Source organism: Sphaerodactylus townsendi, linkage group LG15, assembly GCF_021028975.2.
Source record: "Sphaerodactylus townsendi isolate TG3544 linkage group LG15, MPM_Stown_v2.3, whole genome shotgun sequence".
NCBI lineage: Eukaryota > Metazoa > Chordata > Lepidosauria > Squamata > Sphaerodactylidae > Sphaerodactylus > Sphaerodactylus townsendi.
This window is the reverse complement of record NC_059439.1, coordinates 9,052,682-9,070,317: the sequence shown is the minus strand read 5'-3', so window position 1 is coordinate 9,070,317 and position 17,636 is coordinate 9,052,682. Positions and strand designations below refer to the sequence as shown.

Below are 17,636 nucleotides of genomic sequence, written 5' to 3'. Positions count from 1 at the left end.
CTGTATTGAAACTGGTAAACAAAGAATAGAAAAAAACTTATAAGATAATCAAGCGCCAGGCTTAAGGGCCGGCCAAGCAGTTGATTTCTAAAATAGAAGTGTGTGACAGTCTGCCAGTGTGCCACACGTGTTTTTGATTACAGTGATCAATAATAACAAATAACTGGCATAAAAATGCAAATAATCATACCTATTATACAATTAATTAAAATAAATTAATAAAATTGATTACAATCTCACAATTATACAATTTCCAGAGACATTACTAGACTTTCTCACATACATTTTCCTTATCGTCGTCAAACTGTAACGAACTAGTAAAGTCCAGGCAAAAGTAACTGTTTTCAGTTCTTTATTGTACTGGCAGTCATAGTCGAATACAGGCAATGCGAGTTCTGAGAGCTTCAGAACTGTGATAATAGTTTTAACACAGTAGCAAACCTCCGACCCGCCAAATGAAATTCAACAGTGCATAGTTTCATACAGTCGAGCCGAGATAACGTGAAAGCAAAACATCCCCAGTCCAGGCAGAGAGCCAGGGCTGACAGGCGGGAGAAATTCAAGGACAGAACACACATTAACATCATCCTGACATTTCTCTCATTGTTCACAAACTCGTTGCATATTATTCTAACACATTTCCAAATCATAAATCTAAAGGCTGTCAACATATATTATGGCAATCCTTAATATCATATGATAAATAGATACTTTATTTCAGTGTCTGACAAACAAGAACCAATAAGAGTGACAACTGGTCTAAAGAATAAAATACAAACAATAATACCAATCATTATAAAATTAATAAAAATGAATGAATAAAATGGATAAAATCGTAAAACAAAATCTTAAAATCATAAAATGTACAAAGAATTTCCCCATCTGTTTTAACAACCTTGAGTCAATTAGCTGATATACATTTTGCCATCTTCTAATGCTTAAGCGCCCCTATATCCTGCAGGCTGAGACCTTGTACAAGCATTGGCTGCCATAGTGCATATGCATTATCAGCAGTGGTGGGATTCAGCAGGTTTGCACCACTTCGGCAGAACCAATTGTTAAAATGATGCTTGTAAACAACCAGTTGTTAAATTATTTGAATCTCACCACTGATTATTGGTATTTTGGAAAGTGTGCATGTGTTACACAGTTCTCTCTGTGATACACCTCTGAAGATGCCAGCCACAGATGCAGGTGAAATGTCAGGAACATAAGAACATAAAAAAGAGCTTGCTGGCTCAGATCAGAGTCCATCTAGTCCAGCACTCTGCTACTTGCAGTGGCCCACCAGATGCCTTTGGGGCTCACATGCAGGATGTGAAAGCAATGGCCTTCTGCTGCTGCTGCTCCCAAGTAAGGCATTTGCTAAGGCATTTGCAATCTCAGATCAAGGAGGATCAAGATGGGTAGCCATAGATTGACTTCTCCTCCATAAATCTGTCCAAGCCCTTTTTAAAGCTATTCAGGTTAGTGGCCATCACCACCTCCTGTGGCAGCATATTCCAAACACCAATCACACGTTGCGTGAAAAAGTGTTTCCTTTTATTAATTCTAATTCTTCCCCCCAGCATTTTCAATGAATGCCCCCTGGTTCTAGTATTGTGAGAAAGAGAAAAATTTCTGTCAACATTTTCTACCCCATGCATAATTTTATAGACTTCAATCATATTCCCCCTCAGACGTCTTATCCCACCCTCAGACGTCTCAAACATGTTCAGCCTTAGACTGCAGTGAACCTCTTGGGAAAGAAGTTCTAGAGTTGCTGGACATGTTTACTTGGTGATGCTGAAAGTATTTACAACGGGCCACCCACAGTCAGTCAGAGAGACTTCCAAAGATAAAATGAACGAGGGAATGAGTAGACTCTTAAGCAAATTTTCCCAATTAAAATTTAAGTTAAATATCACTAACCCCCACCCCCACCCCATTCCTAATTATAGATATAGCTGGATTTTTCTAAAGAGCAAAATTTTTAAAACACATTTACATTTGCTTCTTTAAAAGTGACTAACCTTGTTATGCCATTATGATGGTGTATAAAATGTTTTCAGGGTTTTTGGCACATACAAAAATAGCTGAGCACTAGTGATCATAGGAGGCTAGGAGGCTAGGCACTGAAGAAGGAAGAAGAAGAAGAAGAAGAAGAAGAAGAAGAAGAAGAAGAAGAAGAAGAAGAAGAAGAAGAAGAAGAAGAAGAAGAAGAAGAAGAGGAGGAGTTTGGATTTATATCCCCCCTTTCTCTCCTGCAGGAGACTCAAAGGGGCTTACAATCTCCTTGCCCTTCCCCCCTCACAACAAACACCCTGTGAGGTAGGTGGGGCTGAGAGAGCTCCGAGAAGCTGTGACTAGCCCAAGGTCACCCAGCTGGCGTGTGTGGGAGTGTACAGGCTAATCTGAATTCCCCAGATAAGCCTCCACAGCTCAGGCAGCAGAGCTGGGAATCAAACCCGGTTCCTCCAGATTAGATACATGAGCTCTTAACCTCCTACGCCACTGCTGGATTTATATCCCCCCCTTTCTCTCCTGTAAGGAGACTCAAATGGGCTTACAAACTCCTTTCCCTTCCCCTCTCACAACAAACACTCTGGCCCCTTCCGCACACGCAAAATAATGCGTTTTCAAACCACTTTCACAACTGTTTGCAAGTGGATTTTGCCATTCCGCACAGCTTCAAAGAGCATTGAAAGCAGTTTGAAAGTGCATTATTCTGCATGTGCAGAATGAGCCTCTGTGAGGTGGGTGGGGCTGAGAGAGCGCCAAAGAACTGTGACTAGTTCAAGGTCACCCAGCTGGCATGTGTTAGAGTGCACAAGCTAATCTAGTTCACCAATGGCAGAGTGGGGAATCAAACCCGGTTCTCCAGATTAGAGTGCACCTGCTCTTAATCACTATACCAAGCTGGTACTTGGACTGTCAATCTCCAAATGAGGCCTGCAGATTTCCTAGAATTACAACTGATCTTCAAACTACTGAGGTCAGCTCCCCTGGAGAAAATGATGGCTTTAGAGGGAGGACTCTATGGCATCATGCTCCACTGAGGTCGCTTCTCCTCCCAAACCCTGTCATCACCATGGTTTTGTCCCCAATTCTCCAGGAATTTCCCAGATTGGAGTTGGCAACCTTACCTAGTGATGTCTAGGGGGGGCTGGGTTGTACGGGCCCAGCACTCCAGTGAATCCTGCTGCGAAAGGACCTCTGTGAAAGGCAACTCATTACTGTATCAGGGGGTGAGAGTATCAGGTATTGCAGGGGAGGGTTACACTCTATAGCAGGGCCACCTTTAAGCCAACTGAACCAATTGCTCCCAATGGGGTCCCGCACCTAAGGGGGCCCTACATTAGGGTAATCTACTCTGCTCTTGTTAAGTACATACAACAGCACATTGCAACATACACCTGGCACCACATGTACTTTTTACAGGTGATCTACACGTTTTGTTTGTTTACTTTTTGGCTTACACTATGCAATTTTATTTTAAAATGTAGCTGTTTGGTCCATTAACCCATATGCACTTTTAAGTACACATTTTGATTGCTTTCCATTCTACCGTAGAGATATAAAGTGCATAATGGACTTTATATCTCTATGATTCTACAGATCTTGACTGCGAACTGGTGGCCCCACCAAAAATGTTCCCAGTTGGGTCTTGCAGCTCCTAAGGCTAGTCCTGCTCTACAGTTCCCCAATGCAAATCTTTTCCTAGTCTCATAGGTATGGCTAGTTTGGGCCCAACTTCCATTTCCTTCATACATGCATGGGGACAGTTCCTGCAGGCCTGAACAAACCAGTCTGAGCTTCTTTCTCAATCGCCTTTCTCCTCCTGTCTCTGTTATGTGTATGTGTGTGCTCTGTCCCACTGCAGAAGCCCAGGTCTTTGGCCCTTGTCGTGCACCACTCCTTCGATGTCTGCAGTTTCAGGCCCTTTATACACTTAGAATAACAGAATCATAGAGTTGGAAAGAAACCACAAGGGCCATTCAGTCCAACCCCCTGCCATGCAGGAAGACACAATCCAAGCCCTCCTGACACCATCCAGCCTCTGCTTAAAAATCTCCAATAGAGACTCCACCACCCTCCAAGGCAGTGTATTCCACTGTCAAACTCTGACCACCAGGAAGTTCTTCCTAATGTTTAGGTGGAATTTCTTTTCCTGCGCCTTGAATTTATTACTCCTTGTCCTAGTCTCTGGAGCAGCAGAAAACAAGCTGGCTCCATCTTCAACATGATGTCCCTTCAAATATTTAGACATGGCTATCATGTCGCCCCTTAACTTTCTTTTCTCCAGACTAAACATACCTAGCTTCCTAAGTTGCTTCTAATTGGGCATGGAATCCAGACCTTTTACCTCTTCCCACACAGCTAAGAAGCAATCCTTCGCATCATAGTGGGGGTTCCCTGCATCTTTTTGTGAATTTTTGGGAGGGAGGAGGAAGGGAAGACACTGGTTTGGAAAAAGCAGCAAAGGAAGCCCAGGAGGGAAGAAGGTGGGGGCAGATGGAGAGAGGGGAGGAGAAAGGGAAGGCAGGTACCTCTTGCAATAGACATTTAGTGTTAAAATAGGATTTAAAGAAAGAAGCCATCCTGATCCTCTTGAAATGGTGTCCTAAAAAGTCAGTGGAACTGCTGTGCTGTGGGCAGCCAAAGGTGCGGGGGGAGCAAGAAAATCCAAAAGAAGCCAAAATGCATGCTGAATTCCTTTGGTTTCCCTGCAAAGGGTGAGGAAAAGTCACACGTTAACAGCTTTTGAAAACCACGAGGCTTCTCTGATCTGAGGCAGGGTCAGCATGCAAGAGGCAGAAGAGCCAGATTCAAATGCACACTTAATGCACACTTAGTCCAAAGCAGATTAAAAGTGTGCAAAGGCCCTTAATCTCTGCATGAGAGTGGAAGAAACTGCAGGTAAATTGGGAAGGGGGAAATAGATGCAAGAGATGAAGAACAGAGGAAGGAAAGTGGTTGAAAGAGAGCCTCTTCCTCTCTCCCATCACTGAGAACTTACCAAAGTCCGGCTTCCACCCTCAGCATAGCCTGATGTATAGTACAACCACAAGTGGTTGGATCTAGCACCACTAGTGTCCATCCGGGTACTCATGTTGCTGCTTGCATAGTGGGATCGTCTTCCTCAATGACATCTCGATTGCAAGAGGCGCCACCACTGGCTCATAATCCCATCAACTCCAGTTACTTCTGCTGCCATTGACATTCAGGTCAAGTCAAGTAACCTTGAATGGCATATAAGAAAAAAAAACATTTGATATAATAAAATATCAAGATAAAATTCACTTTATCAAACTGTAAATTAAGAATTAAACAGGGACATTTCGAAAGGTCATTCCAAACAAGGAGTAACGGAAGTTTGAGTGATTGCTTCATATTGGAACACATTTTGTTTGTTTCCGTTCCAAGGATTAGTGTGGTTGGGGACACTTTGCAGCAGGAAAGTGCTGCAAACACACACACACATACACATGGGGAAAACCCACTGAAAAGCATAACCCACTGAAAAGTCACGCATAAAACAGTCTATATTTATGGGATGGTTTGCTGTTGCCTTCCCTAATCGTCTACTCTTTATCCTCAGCAAGCTGGGTGCTCATTTTACCATGTACTCATTTTGCTGGCCACCTGAAACTGACTTCTATCAGGATCAAACTCAGGTTGTGAGCAGCGCATCAATTGCAATACTACAACTTACCCCTCAGTGCCACAGGGCTCCTCATATACTCTGTGATTAGCCCCAGTTCACTGCTCTATTGATAGGTACTGGACCATCAAATTCAGTATTAGATATTGTGGTGATAGGTATCATCAGATGCTTTTACACCTGGAATCAAATGACTGTGGTAGGTTTTTCAGGCTGTCTGGCCGCAGTCTGCTAGTTTTTGCACCTGACGTTTCACCTGCATCTATGGCTGGCATCTTCAAAGCCATGTAGGAAACCACAAAGGTTGAGCTGGAAACCATATACATCTACCTATCACAAACTAAATATATTTGTTATCAAGTATACACAAACATAAGTTAAAAACACAAGGCCTGAAAACCTTAATAGTTAGTAATGATTGCCAGATGATAGGTACTGCTCCTATTCTGAACAGCACCTACCAAACTATCACCAAAATGTTCCATAATATTGGCAGGAGTACAATTATGGGCAGCAATCTGTGCAGACTCCTGAAATTGGCTACAGGCTTTTCCTTGCAGCTTTTTCTATGACAGCTTGAGAAATCCATAACTTGATCAGGGAGTTGCAAGTTATTACAATGTTTACAAGACGTCATAACGTGAAATTTCAGAAGCAAACGCAAAGGACTCATCTGTTAAAGAGAAATGCAGGATGCCAAACCCGTTTTCTGGCATTTAGCACCATGTGTAATTCAAGCCCTTTTCTTCACCATTCAAACGGCAAAACAGATGAGCCAGGAGAGTATGAAACTCGAAGCAGAGTCTGAGCTGTTTCAGTTCAACTCCACCTTCTCTTTGGCAGCCACACCTTGCTGATATAATGCAAAAATCAAATCACAAGGGGAGGGGGAAGAGAAAGAAAAAGAGGCAGAGAGGAAGAACAGAACCCTCGGTATGTTGCTGTTGTTCTTCATAATGACAGCTATATTTGCCGGCTAATAAGGATTTCAGAATTGACCAAGAGGAAACGCATACTTGGCAATGACACAATCCTGTCGGCATAGTTATTTAACATAAGGAAACTCCCACAGGGAAAGGCTTAAAGAGCTCAGGGAAGGTTGAGACGCTTGCCAGACTGTGCCGGCACTCCAGAGAACGTGTTGAGTTGTTTATGTTCGGTTTCCAGCAGATGACAGCATGAATTCCACCCAAGGCCTGTATCGTTTTTCATGTGGGTCCCTCAGGGGCGTTGGAGGATGTGGCTTCACCCATACTGGGGGTCTCCACAGAGCTTCCAGCATGCATGCAGGCAGCACAACTTATATTCCCATTGCCGTCGGAAGGCCAGTCTGGGTGAACTGTGAGGGAGGGGCAGGGTGGGTAAGTGCCCTGGGAACATCTTGTGAGAGCCAAGGGAACATCTTCTTGGACAGAAGCGAGAAGCAGACGATGCAAGAGCTGAACGACCGCTTGGCTGCCTACCTGGACCGAGTGCGTTCTCTGGAGGAAGCCAACACTCAGCTGGAGGGCTGGATCCGGGAGTGGCACAATAAGAGATCTCCCAGCAACCAGTATGACTTCAAGGAATACGAGGAAAACATAGTAGACATGCATGAGCAGGTAAGTCAGATATACAAACCGTAAATCACTCATGCAGCCCCGGAAGGCTGCATTGAATATCTGAAATACCACTAAGTGGGTACTTCTGCTAAAGTCAGGCATAAGAAACATGCTCAAGAAAGGGGTTTGAACATGAAGGTTGTAACAGGGAGAATGGGGACAAAGGTATGAGAACCTTTGAGGAAAAGATACACACAGGTTAGTTCTTCTATCGGTACTTTTGTTTAGGGAAAAGTTATATTTTTCTAAATGCATCCCAAATGCCGAATTTTTTTAAAAAATCAGATCATAAAATGGCAAGTTAATTCTGAACACTTTTGTGTTTTGTGTTCCATTTGTGTTCCAAGCTGAGCATGTTGTTTTCCGGATGCTGAAGCAAAAATGGTGGCTACAGTTTGTATGTATTTTTAATGGATAATTGTTGACATAGTTACAGGTGCAAAGCATAAGAGTCCCAAAGGATCCTTGAGGCAGATCCTATATTCCTGCTAAATTAATTGAATAACCCTGCAGCAAGCTGAAGTGGATGATGCATTCTAATTAAATATTTCCATATATATGTATATGTGGGACAACTAGCCATTGAATAGATGCAAGATATTCAAAATCTGCTAACAGGATGCTATTGATATTAATCCACACCAAACTGTATTTCATGACTTTATATGATGCAGAAAGAGGGCACAGCTAGATTGCTCATCTGTGGGTGCCCATGTGCACTGTGGGAAATGGGGCAGTTTTGGTTTTAATAATTAAGACAATGCTACAAACACAGTCCCTGTAATTTCACTCTAATAATACTGAATTTCTGGTTCCCACTAATGATTTTATATTAGTGTTCAATGATGCTGCCTTTCAGGCTTGCAATTCTCCCTCATGGCTGTGAGGTTTATCAAGACTCATAATAACCCCTACTGAACTGGCATTAATCCTTGTGACTAATCAGATGAATAGCCTTTACTTTTGCATTTCTATATATGGCAAGAAGCCACAATTTTCAGGATTGTGGCTTAGTTTAGAAAGAGCATCTCTGGTGCTGTACGCAGATAATTTGTGCTTCCTGATATCTTGGGTGACTTTTACAAAGGGCTTTGCCAGGTTACAGTTGGCACTCCTCTCAGGGGTTTAACACACATCTAGGCAACTTTCCCCCCTAGCAACAGATCCTCTGAGATTAGAGCCAACATGATCTAGGACTGGGGGTGGGGGGAAGAGCCAGAGCAATATGATCAATGCAGAGGACCAATGGGAGATTTTTATTTCCATTTTGAGGAGTTCCCCAGGTTTGGAGACCACAGTCAGCATATCTGGTCATGCCAACTGCTTTTCCTTTCCCTATCCTCTTCCTTAACCCCCCCCCCCCGCATACTTCCTTAACTCCAGTGGTGGGATTCAGCCAGTTCACACCAGTTCGGTAGAACTGGTTGTTAAAATGGCACTTGTAAACAACTGGTTGTTAAATTATTTGAATCCAACCATGCTTAACCCCCTCATTTGTCTTTTCTCTGATCCAAAACCCCTTGAAATTTTGCTGTTTGCCTGAACAGGTTTCTGGAAGATGGAAGATGGAAAAATCCTCTTGGTGCACCTGACACCCAGAGTGTAATAAATGTGAGATCTGTGCGCCTTTGGGACCCCTTTCCCACTTATTTTAGGAAGTCCAGAAAACCCATCAGTACTATGTGAAGATAATTGTATGGTGGATGTGGCTTGGCTGTGTCCTTCTACTTACTGGGCTGGCTGACACCTACCATATGTGTTACTGGGCACCTTTCTGGTGAGGAAGAGCCATGGCTCCATTTTAGACAGTCTGCTTTCCACACAGAAGGTCCTGGTTCAATCCTATGCACCTGCATCTAAAAGGCAATGGGGGATGTTAAAGGCCTCCACTTTGAGACCTTGAAGAGGCACTGCTGGTCAGAGGATACAATAATGTCCTTAACAGAGCAAAGTCTTCACTCAGTATAAGGTAGACTCACGTGTCCATGCATATGTTCAAAAGCTGCCTCTTCCCCATTTACAGATGCTCAGTCCATCTAAACAGTCCTCCTTCGCTGATGGTGGTGGTGGTAGTGGTGATGAAGAGTACCATCAAGTCACAGCCAACGTATGGCAACCCCATGTTTTGAATGCAAGAGACAAACCGAGGTGGTTTGCAATTTCCTGCCTCTGCATAGCAACCCTTGGTGGTCTCCTGTCCCAGTATAATCTGGGCCATCCCTGCTAAGACCTCCTGCTCTGCAAGTCCTAAATCCCCTTCTCTGCACTCATGCTATTCTGGCTGTGGACCTCTGCTTTGTTTTCCAAATTCAAATACTTCTTTAGTGTATTAAATATTCAGTGTATTAAACTTTCAAGAGCTGACCTCAAATCTACATTTGGTCATACTCACATGGACATCTATGTCCTCAAGAATGTGAAGGAAATGTGCAGGTATCTGCCTTTTGCAGATTTTTCACATATTTGCAGCCTCTTAAGAGAGCCAGCGTGGTGAAGTGGTTAAGAGCAGGTTGATTCTAATCTGGAGAATTGGATTTGATTTCCCCACTCCTCCATCTGAGTGGCAGAAGCTTATCTGGTGAACCTGATGTGTTTCCACACTCCTACATTCCTGCTGAGTGACATTGGGCTAGTCACAGTTCTTCAGAACTCTCTCAGCCCCACCTGTCTCACAAGGTGTCTGTTGTGGGGAGAGAAAAGGAAAGGAGCTTGTAAGCCACCCTGAGTCTCTTTACAGGAGAGAAAAGTGGGGTATAAATCCAAACTCTTCTTCTCATTCAATTGCTAATTTTGCAAGGACAACCAGATGAGAAGCTGCCTGTCTGATCTCAAAACAGTTATGCGAACAATTCATTTCTTGGATGAAGGACAGTAGGGTTTCTATTTTGGTACCTCCATTTTGACCCAATAATTGATCTGTTAACACAGCCAATAAATGGTTGTGGGTTTTCTCCACTTTCTCTCAAGCCTCATAGACAATTAGAGCCAAATTGTAGTCCAGCATCCCATCATCTCTGCCTTCACCACAACATTTCTTTCTGGCATGATGGTTCTGATCACACTTGCTGTTGAGCTGACTGCCAAATTTGAAGCCAGGAAGCTAATTTTCCCCATTCAGATTGGATGGAGTCCCAGTGGATATTTGTTTTCATTCCATTGCTCAAATCATCTGAAGTCAATCTGAAGGGAATCTGAAGGGATTTACTATTCAAGCTGTCTGTTTATGACCCATTGCTATCTGGACTGTACATGTTTCTGAAGGTGGTCCAAAGGAAAGTGTTGATAGGTGAGCTTGGTGGCTTTTTAGCTGGTGTGCCATCACAACTCCCAGCCATACAAAGATCTGAGTCTGCAGCTTTTGTATAAGAGACGTCCCACTCACTCATATAATATATTATTATTATGCCTCTCAGAAGTTCCAGTTGAACATAATGGATGTTCCATCAAAATTAAAATAGAAATAATTCATTGGAAGTGTTCTGCTTTGGCCCTCTTCCTGTTCCCCAGTTCAATAACAATTTCATGCCTTGGACTTGAAAAGGTTGTCAGATGCATTTTGCAGCCAGCTGACTTCTTCATGGCCTTCCATAACATGCCTTCTGGCAATACTTGAGGTCTACATTCCTGGGAAATTAGAATGTGATGTTTTCCCTACATAGCTTAATGAATGTGTTCCAAATATGGATCCTTCCAGTTCTGTGATATTTTTTTCTTCTTCAAGGAAAGGATTCAGAGTAATCTCTTGAGAATGTTTTGGTTTCAGGACTCAGGTGACTCAACTTCCTACCCAAAACCATATGCAAAACAAAACAAAAAAGGGCCTTCAGCTATACTGCACCTGCTTTCCTCAGATCTTTCACAACCTCTTTATAAACTGCTTTTTTTCAGAGCACTTGTCAGTAACCCCACGTGTCTTTTCCTTCCACTCCAAGGGGATGTTTGATGCCATTTGTTGTGTGCTTGTGATTACTTAACGCATTTTAACCACCATTCTAGGGAAGGAAGATTATTTTTCCACTCTTTCTGCAAGTATATGGGAACGAGCAGGGATCCTAACTCATGATTGTGAATATATGGTGTCACCGTAATTGTTCAGTTATGTCATGTTAAATAACAGACAGCAAGGGAAGGCCAAATATTAGTGGAGCAACTGAGGCACTGGCAGGACTGCTGGGACCAGCAGTGTGGTAGAAGGCAATGGGCACATCTTATGCCAACCATTCCCTCCCAAAATAGGCACAACCACAAAGCGAGTCCAAGGCATCTCTGAGATGCAGGCAACATCTTGGCTTGCGCCATGTGTGTCTGGCCAAGTACTATCCTTCTGACACACCAACATAGTCATGGTAGGCATTGCATGGTTTTGAACACCTATCTATCCTTCATAGAAAACAAAAGTATACAACTTTCATGTACTAATTCCCATTTCGTCACACTGCACCCATCTTTACAAGGGAAGACAGGAGCAAACTGGAATGAACTAAATCAGGAAATCTATGAAAGGGACACTGTAGTATGGAGGAGAGAGATTTATTTATTTATTTATTTTCCCGTTTTATTCATTTATTTTTCCATTTTTATACCTCTCTCCCTGTTGCTACCATCTCAGAATGGTTTCCAAGATGGATCTGCAATAAATATATACAATACAATGCAACTGCAAATGCAGATACAAATACAATTTAATCAGTCATCGTGCCGAAAAATAATCCCAGCAAAGAATGGGCTACTCAGTTCAATAGAGATCATTTGGTCTTTGAATCAATCAAAAAGAAAGAAGAGGGAGAAGTAAAGGCCAGCAAATATGGATAAACACAGCTGCTGCTTAGCTACTGAGATCTGATGAGATCATGCAATCCAAGACAGGACATGGCTCTAGTAGACATCTAGAACTTGGCCACAATGCTTGTAGATCTTCCTCATGAAAAATAATTGAAAGACAGAAGACAAACTGAAATGTAGGAGACTTGATTTTTATAGGATGAAGCAGGATAAAAAAAAGGAAATTAGGAAAAAAGGAAAAAAGATCCTTTTGTCATAATTTCTGCTTAAAAGTGGTGCAGAAACTTTAGCCACTGTAACTGACTTGCCATCTCCAGCTTTGGAAATGCCAGGAGATTTGGCGCTTGGTGAGAAGTTGGGGGCGTTAATGGGGTAATGGGGATGTGACACAACAGACTCTACCCTCTAAAGCTGCCATTCCTCCAAAGGAACTGACCTCTGATATCTGGAGATCAATCATAATTCCAGGAGAACTCCAGGTCCCAGCTGGAGCTTGGCAACCCCATTCCTCATAGAGTCTTTAGCATGATGAGTATCTATTTACCTACATCTCCTCCTAGCGGTTCACTTTAGGTAGTCAGACTAGCAATTTTAGCTGATCGCTACGTGCCCATTCAGTTTTTAACCACGAGGGTATTATTTTGGAGCACAAAGGGAGGGATAAGACTAAAGGAAATGCTTAATTAGAGATACTCTTGCTAGCCAAGAAACCAACAGAATTTACAAAGATGCTGTTGTTAGTTTAGCACAGAAGTCCCCTAGTTCAGCTCACAGACACTTCTGGAATTGTGAGAACAATGAATGGATATTATGAAAAAAAAATTGCCGTTGGGTAAGCAGCCAGCTTCAAGATGGCTTCCATGAGTGATGGACCAATCAAAAAAAAATTCTTCACAATGTTTATGTCCTTCCCCCTCAAAATGGTAACCTTTCTGGGTAAATTGACATGTCCTTTTCAAACCACCCAAATCTTACCTGGAAGTTATATTCAGTTGCTACCTTTGCATTCTACAAGTCCTCCAACTTTTATCACATTAATTCAAGTTGCACAATTCATTAAGTAATTCAACAATGGGTATTCAATTGGTCTGCATGTATAATTAGGACTTAGATAACTGAGTATGAATTTAATTTAGTATAGCTGAAGTAAAGTTTTTATCCTAATTTTAAATTGTAAATTTAAAGTGTATTTGTGTAGTTTTGAAAATTAATATTTATGAATGTAAATCGCTTTGATATCAATCTGGTCATTGGCTGTCAATAAATATTCATTCATTCAAATAATTCAACAGGTGTTATAAAAGAGCCCTGCTGTTTGAAGTGGTCACACTGTAAATTCTAACAGTGCAACCTGCAAAAACAAACATGAGACCAGAATTCAGGGCACTCTTAGTATAAAGAAAGAAATGAAAGAGAAACACCAAAGAAGTTGGTACACATTTCCTTTGCATGCAGCTCCAATACTTCTTGAACCTGATGCTGCTGCAACAAGAGAGATACCAGTGCTTTTCACATTTTTGAAATTTATGTTATGGTACTTGCAATATTGCTATAGTATGTTAAAGAATTACTCTCAAATTCAGCATGCTAAGAATCGAAATAATTCTATTTAACAGAACTCCCAAAACACACAACCTCCTCTTCCCGCAAAAAAATCCACTTGAACCCAACCCTCCCATAACCTATAGCCACATACCCACAGAGAGATTAATTCTATATGTTAAAATTACAGATTGAAAATGGACGGGTTACCAATGCAAGTGTTGTGCTACAGATCGACAATGCTAAAATGGCAACAGAGGACTTCAGGATCAAGTAAGTAGTTTCTTGAATCTCTCATTCGTTCTTAGAAAGAGAAAAAGGCAAAATGCTAGGCCTGGTTCTTAGTCTCTAACAACCCAAATAATGTTGCACACAGATGAATCATGGTTTGATGAAATGTGAGTCACATGCAGTGGTGGGATCCAAAAATTTTAATAACAGGTTCCGATGGTGGTGGGATTCAAACAGTGGTGCCGCTGCATACACGCAAGGGAGGTTGCTTTAGTAACCCCTTCTCGGCACTCAGAAAAAATGTGTAACCACTTCTAGAGAAGTGGTGAGAACTGGTTGGATACCACCTGTGGTCACATGCCATTTATTACATCGTACTCAAGTTTGCTGCCCAATTCAGTAGGCCACTTGTTAGTAGTAACTAGGTTAGACAGAGGACAAATCCGCAGTACTGCATTCCCTGAACTCTTATTCACTGGCATTAAACTACACATTTTACCTTTTACAAAATCTGTGTGGCAAGGTACATTTCAGATGATTGCAGGAATCTCAAAGGACTAGAAGAATAGCCTTTCAAATAAGTTTGATGTGAGGAATTACCCAGTGTTTGCAGGCTATGTCTGCTTTTGCCGCATCCTTTTACTCAGTCTAATAATGTATTTACTTGAAAAAGGTGATACTCGATATAAGATGGTTCCCCTATAGATGTGCAGATGGTTCAACTGTAACTTGCATGGAAATGTAAGATAATATCTCTTTTTTTATAGCATACCTGGAGGGCGGGGGGGGAGGGGAATCTTGCCTTGCATTTAAATAAATAAGAGTCCTTGTTTGCCATGGGCCCCACACATTTTTCAGGGTCTTCACAGTGACCAGCTTATTTCCGCTTCTGTTGAGCATAGAGTCCTCTTGGAATCATAAAATTATAGAGTTGGGAGAGAGCACAGGGGCTATCCAGTCCAACCCCCAGCCATGGAATGAAAGTACTCCTGACAGCTGGCCATTTTAAACCTGACAGGAGGTTTAAAAACCTCCAGAGAAGGAGACTCGACCACACTCTGAGGCAGTGTATCCCACTGTCAAACAGTCCTTACTTTCAGGAAGTTCTTCCTAATGTTTAGGTGTAATCCCTTTTCTCGTAGTTTGTGTAAGGAATTCCATAGAAGCAGAAATAAAAGGCTTTTTGGTGTAAAAGACCGTTTATTCAGACATCCTAGAAAGCTCACGTACACGACGTGGCAGGAATGAAGTCTCCCGCCAGAAGCACAGGTTATAACTCTGTCCATCCCATCCCCCCTCCCGGTTTCTCATGGGAACGGAGTTCTCATCTCTCTCGAAGAGATAAGGCCTCCATCAGAGTCTTCTCACGCAGATGCTGGCCCATCGCCAGCGTTATGGAATTCAGTCAAGGCCAGGCGGCTGTTCTGAACATCAACACCATTGAATCCTTTACACTCTGCCTCCCTTAAGAAAAACTTCTCCCCCCCAGATTTGTGCGGAAAGGTGCGGTGGAAAGCAGAAATGAGGGAAGGGGCGTCAATATTCTCTCAATAGACCCATTGGATTATGTACCCAGAGGAATATCCCACCCAAGAGACTAAATATTGCAAGCGCTTTACGATTAAAACGAGTATCCAGGATGGCGCTAATTTCAGAATGCTTGTGGCCAACAATTATAGTCGCAGGGGGTCTCTCCGGCGGGTCGCAAGCAGGCATCGGAAACGGGAGCCTCCTTGAGTAAAACTGGAATGAAAGACAGGATGGATATTACCAGAGAGTTAGGCAAAGTCTAATCGGGCAGTGACATCATTAATCCACTTTAAAGTAATTCCTTTAAAAGGTCCTACCGAATCTTTTGCCCAGTTTTGAAAAATATATGTATCGTCTCTTGAGATTCTTGGTAGACAAACATACCCAGGCGCCCACCACGTGAAAGGAAGTCCGAGCGGTGCTTATCCGGCTTGAAGTTTTTGGGGAATCTTTTAGCCTGCTGTAAAGCGGTCTGGACCGCTTTCCACCCCTCGACCAGAGATGAAATCCACTGTTGGAACTCTGGAAGGATTCAACGCTTCTGCAGGTAGTTCTGCGGCAGCGGAGGGAAGGACCGACCAGACACAATTTCGGAAGGGGTTTTTTTTGTACTGCTATGAACCGCATTATTGTAGGGCGTATTCTGCAAAGCGGAATTAACTACAAGCACCAGTTGTCTTGGTGATAGTTGGTGTAACAACGTAAATACTGTTCCAGGGTTCTGTTCGTTCTCTCTGACTCCACCGTCACTTTGAACGTGGTAGGGGCGGCAATTGCCAAGGCGGACCCCAACAAGCCCATAGGAAAAGCTTTCCAGAACTTTGAAATGAATTAGGGTCAGCGGTCGGAGACCACCTTAACGGGGGCGGAGTGTAGACGATAAATATGCTTGAATGAACAGACAGCTGCTAACTTAGGAGCGGAGGGGATGGAAGCACATGGGATGAAATGGAGCTTGCTTGGAAAATAAGTCCACCACCACCCACAAGACCGAAGGTTGCCTTGACTTTCTGGCAAATCCGTATACAAAATCCATGGAGATGACTTCCCAGGGGCGGGAGGCCACCGGGAGAGAGCTTCAACAGACCATGGGGTTTTTTTCGGAACGGATTTGGCTTCCGCACAAACAGAGCAAGTAACCTTTGATATATGTCTCAATCGTCTTTATGCATCGCGCGCCTACCAAATTGACGGCCGGGCCAAATGCAGAGGGAGTCCTTAAAGGAAGCTTCAAAATGTCCAGCCGAGCGGGCATCATGACAGGCCTCGAGAACCTGCTTTGGCGGAGGGGGGGAGGCATCGCATGACCAACAATCCCCATGCCTCCCAAACACACCCATTCTCCAGGGCGTGAACTTTGGGAGTCACCTTCTCCCTCCGCTTTGGTGGCTCATGCCAGCCACCGGCCTCGAAGTTCTCGTGAGGGAAAAGGAGAGACCAGGCTGGGAATGGGTGGAGAAAAGGAGGAGTGGACGTCTGAGATCGAAAGTGGACAGCCAGGCCCCAATTGGGAGGGAGGAGAGAACAGTCGCGGCCCTGGATATATCCCCAGTAAGGCAGCTCCAATTCTCCCCGGGCAGGCCAGAGATGCAATCAGCCAGTTTCATTGGTTTTTTTCCGGGGAAAAATGGACTTCCGCGGGTGAAAGAGAAACTTGAGTTCCGGAAAAGAAATCGGCCCAACGGAGTTGCTTTCTTATGGATACATCTTGGGGGGAGGGGGGGTGGAAAGGGCGCTAAGTTCTTGTGATCCGACCAAACTTGAAAGGGGTAAGTTTAGCCCCCTCCAGCCAGTGGCGCCTAAGTGGAGGAGCCGCCTTACTTTGGTGGCCGCGAGTCTCTTTATCTCCTTACAGTCCAGTTGAGCTCTGAAGCACCGGAGGAATTTTTTTGATAAATAAGCAATAACAGGAATGCAAGCCATCATCATCTTTATTTCTCTGCAACAGTGGGCTTTCGCAACCAAAGCGCTTTGTCCGGAGGCATCGGCACGTGAACCACAAAAGGAAGATCTGGGTCAGGGTGTTTTTAGAGGGATAGGTTCGGTAGTAAAAGCTGATTTTAAATGTTGAAAAGGCTGGGTCTGAGCATTCTTTAGACCAAGAAAGGGGGGCCCCGGGCTTGGCAGCCTGTGGGTCTTTACCACTTTGAAAAGCGTAAGAGGTCTGTGGAGTGGGAGAGTCAGTTCCAGCGAATTGTGTATGGGTATAAAGTCCACGAGTAGAAATCTAGCAAACCCTAGGAAAAGGACTGGAGTTCCTTCCGATTGGTAGGGGCAGGCCATTGGAGGACTGCTTCAATCTTAGT

General features: G+C 43.4%; 1 protein-coding gene across 1 annotated transcript in view; it reads left to right on the top strand.

The window, feature by feature from the left end:
- Positions 1-6,527: 6,527 nt before the first annotated feature.
- The window catches only part of LOC125444695 (keratin, type I cytoskeletal 23-like), a 33,237-nt gene continuing 22,128 nt past the window's right edge, over positions 6,528-17,636 (top strand). Inside the window, exons 1-2 of the mRNA XM_048517278.1 lie at positions 6,528-7,245; positions 13,760-13,842. Coding sequence (XP_048373235.1) covers positions 6,823-7,245; positions 13,760-13,842 — 506 coding nt within the window. The 5' untranslated portion in view covers positions 6,528-6,822. The remainder of the gene's footprint in view (positions 7,246-13,759; positions 13,843-17,636) is intronic.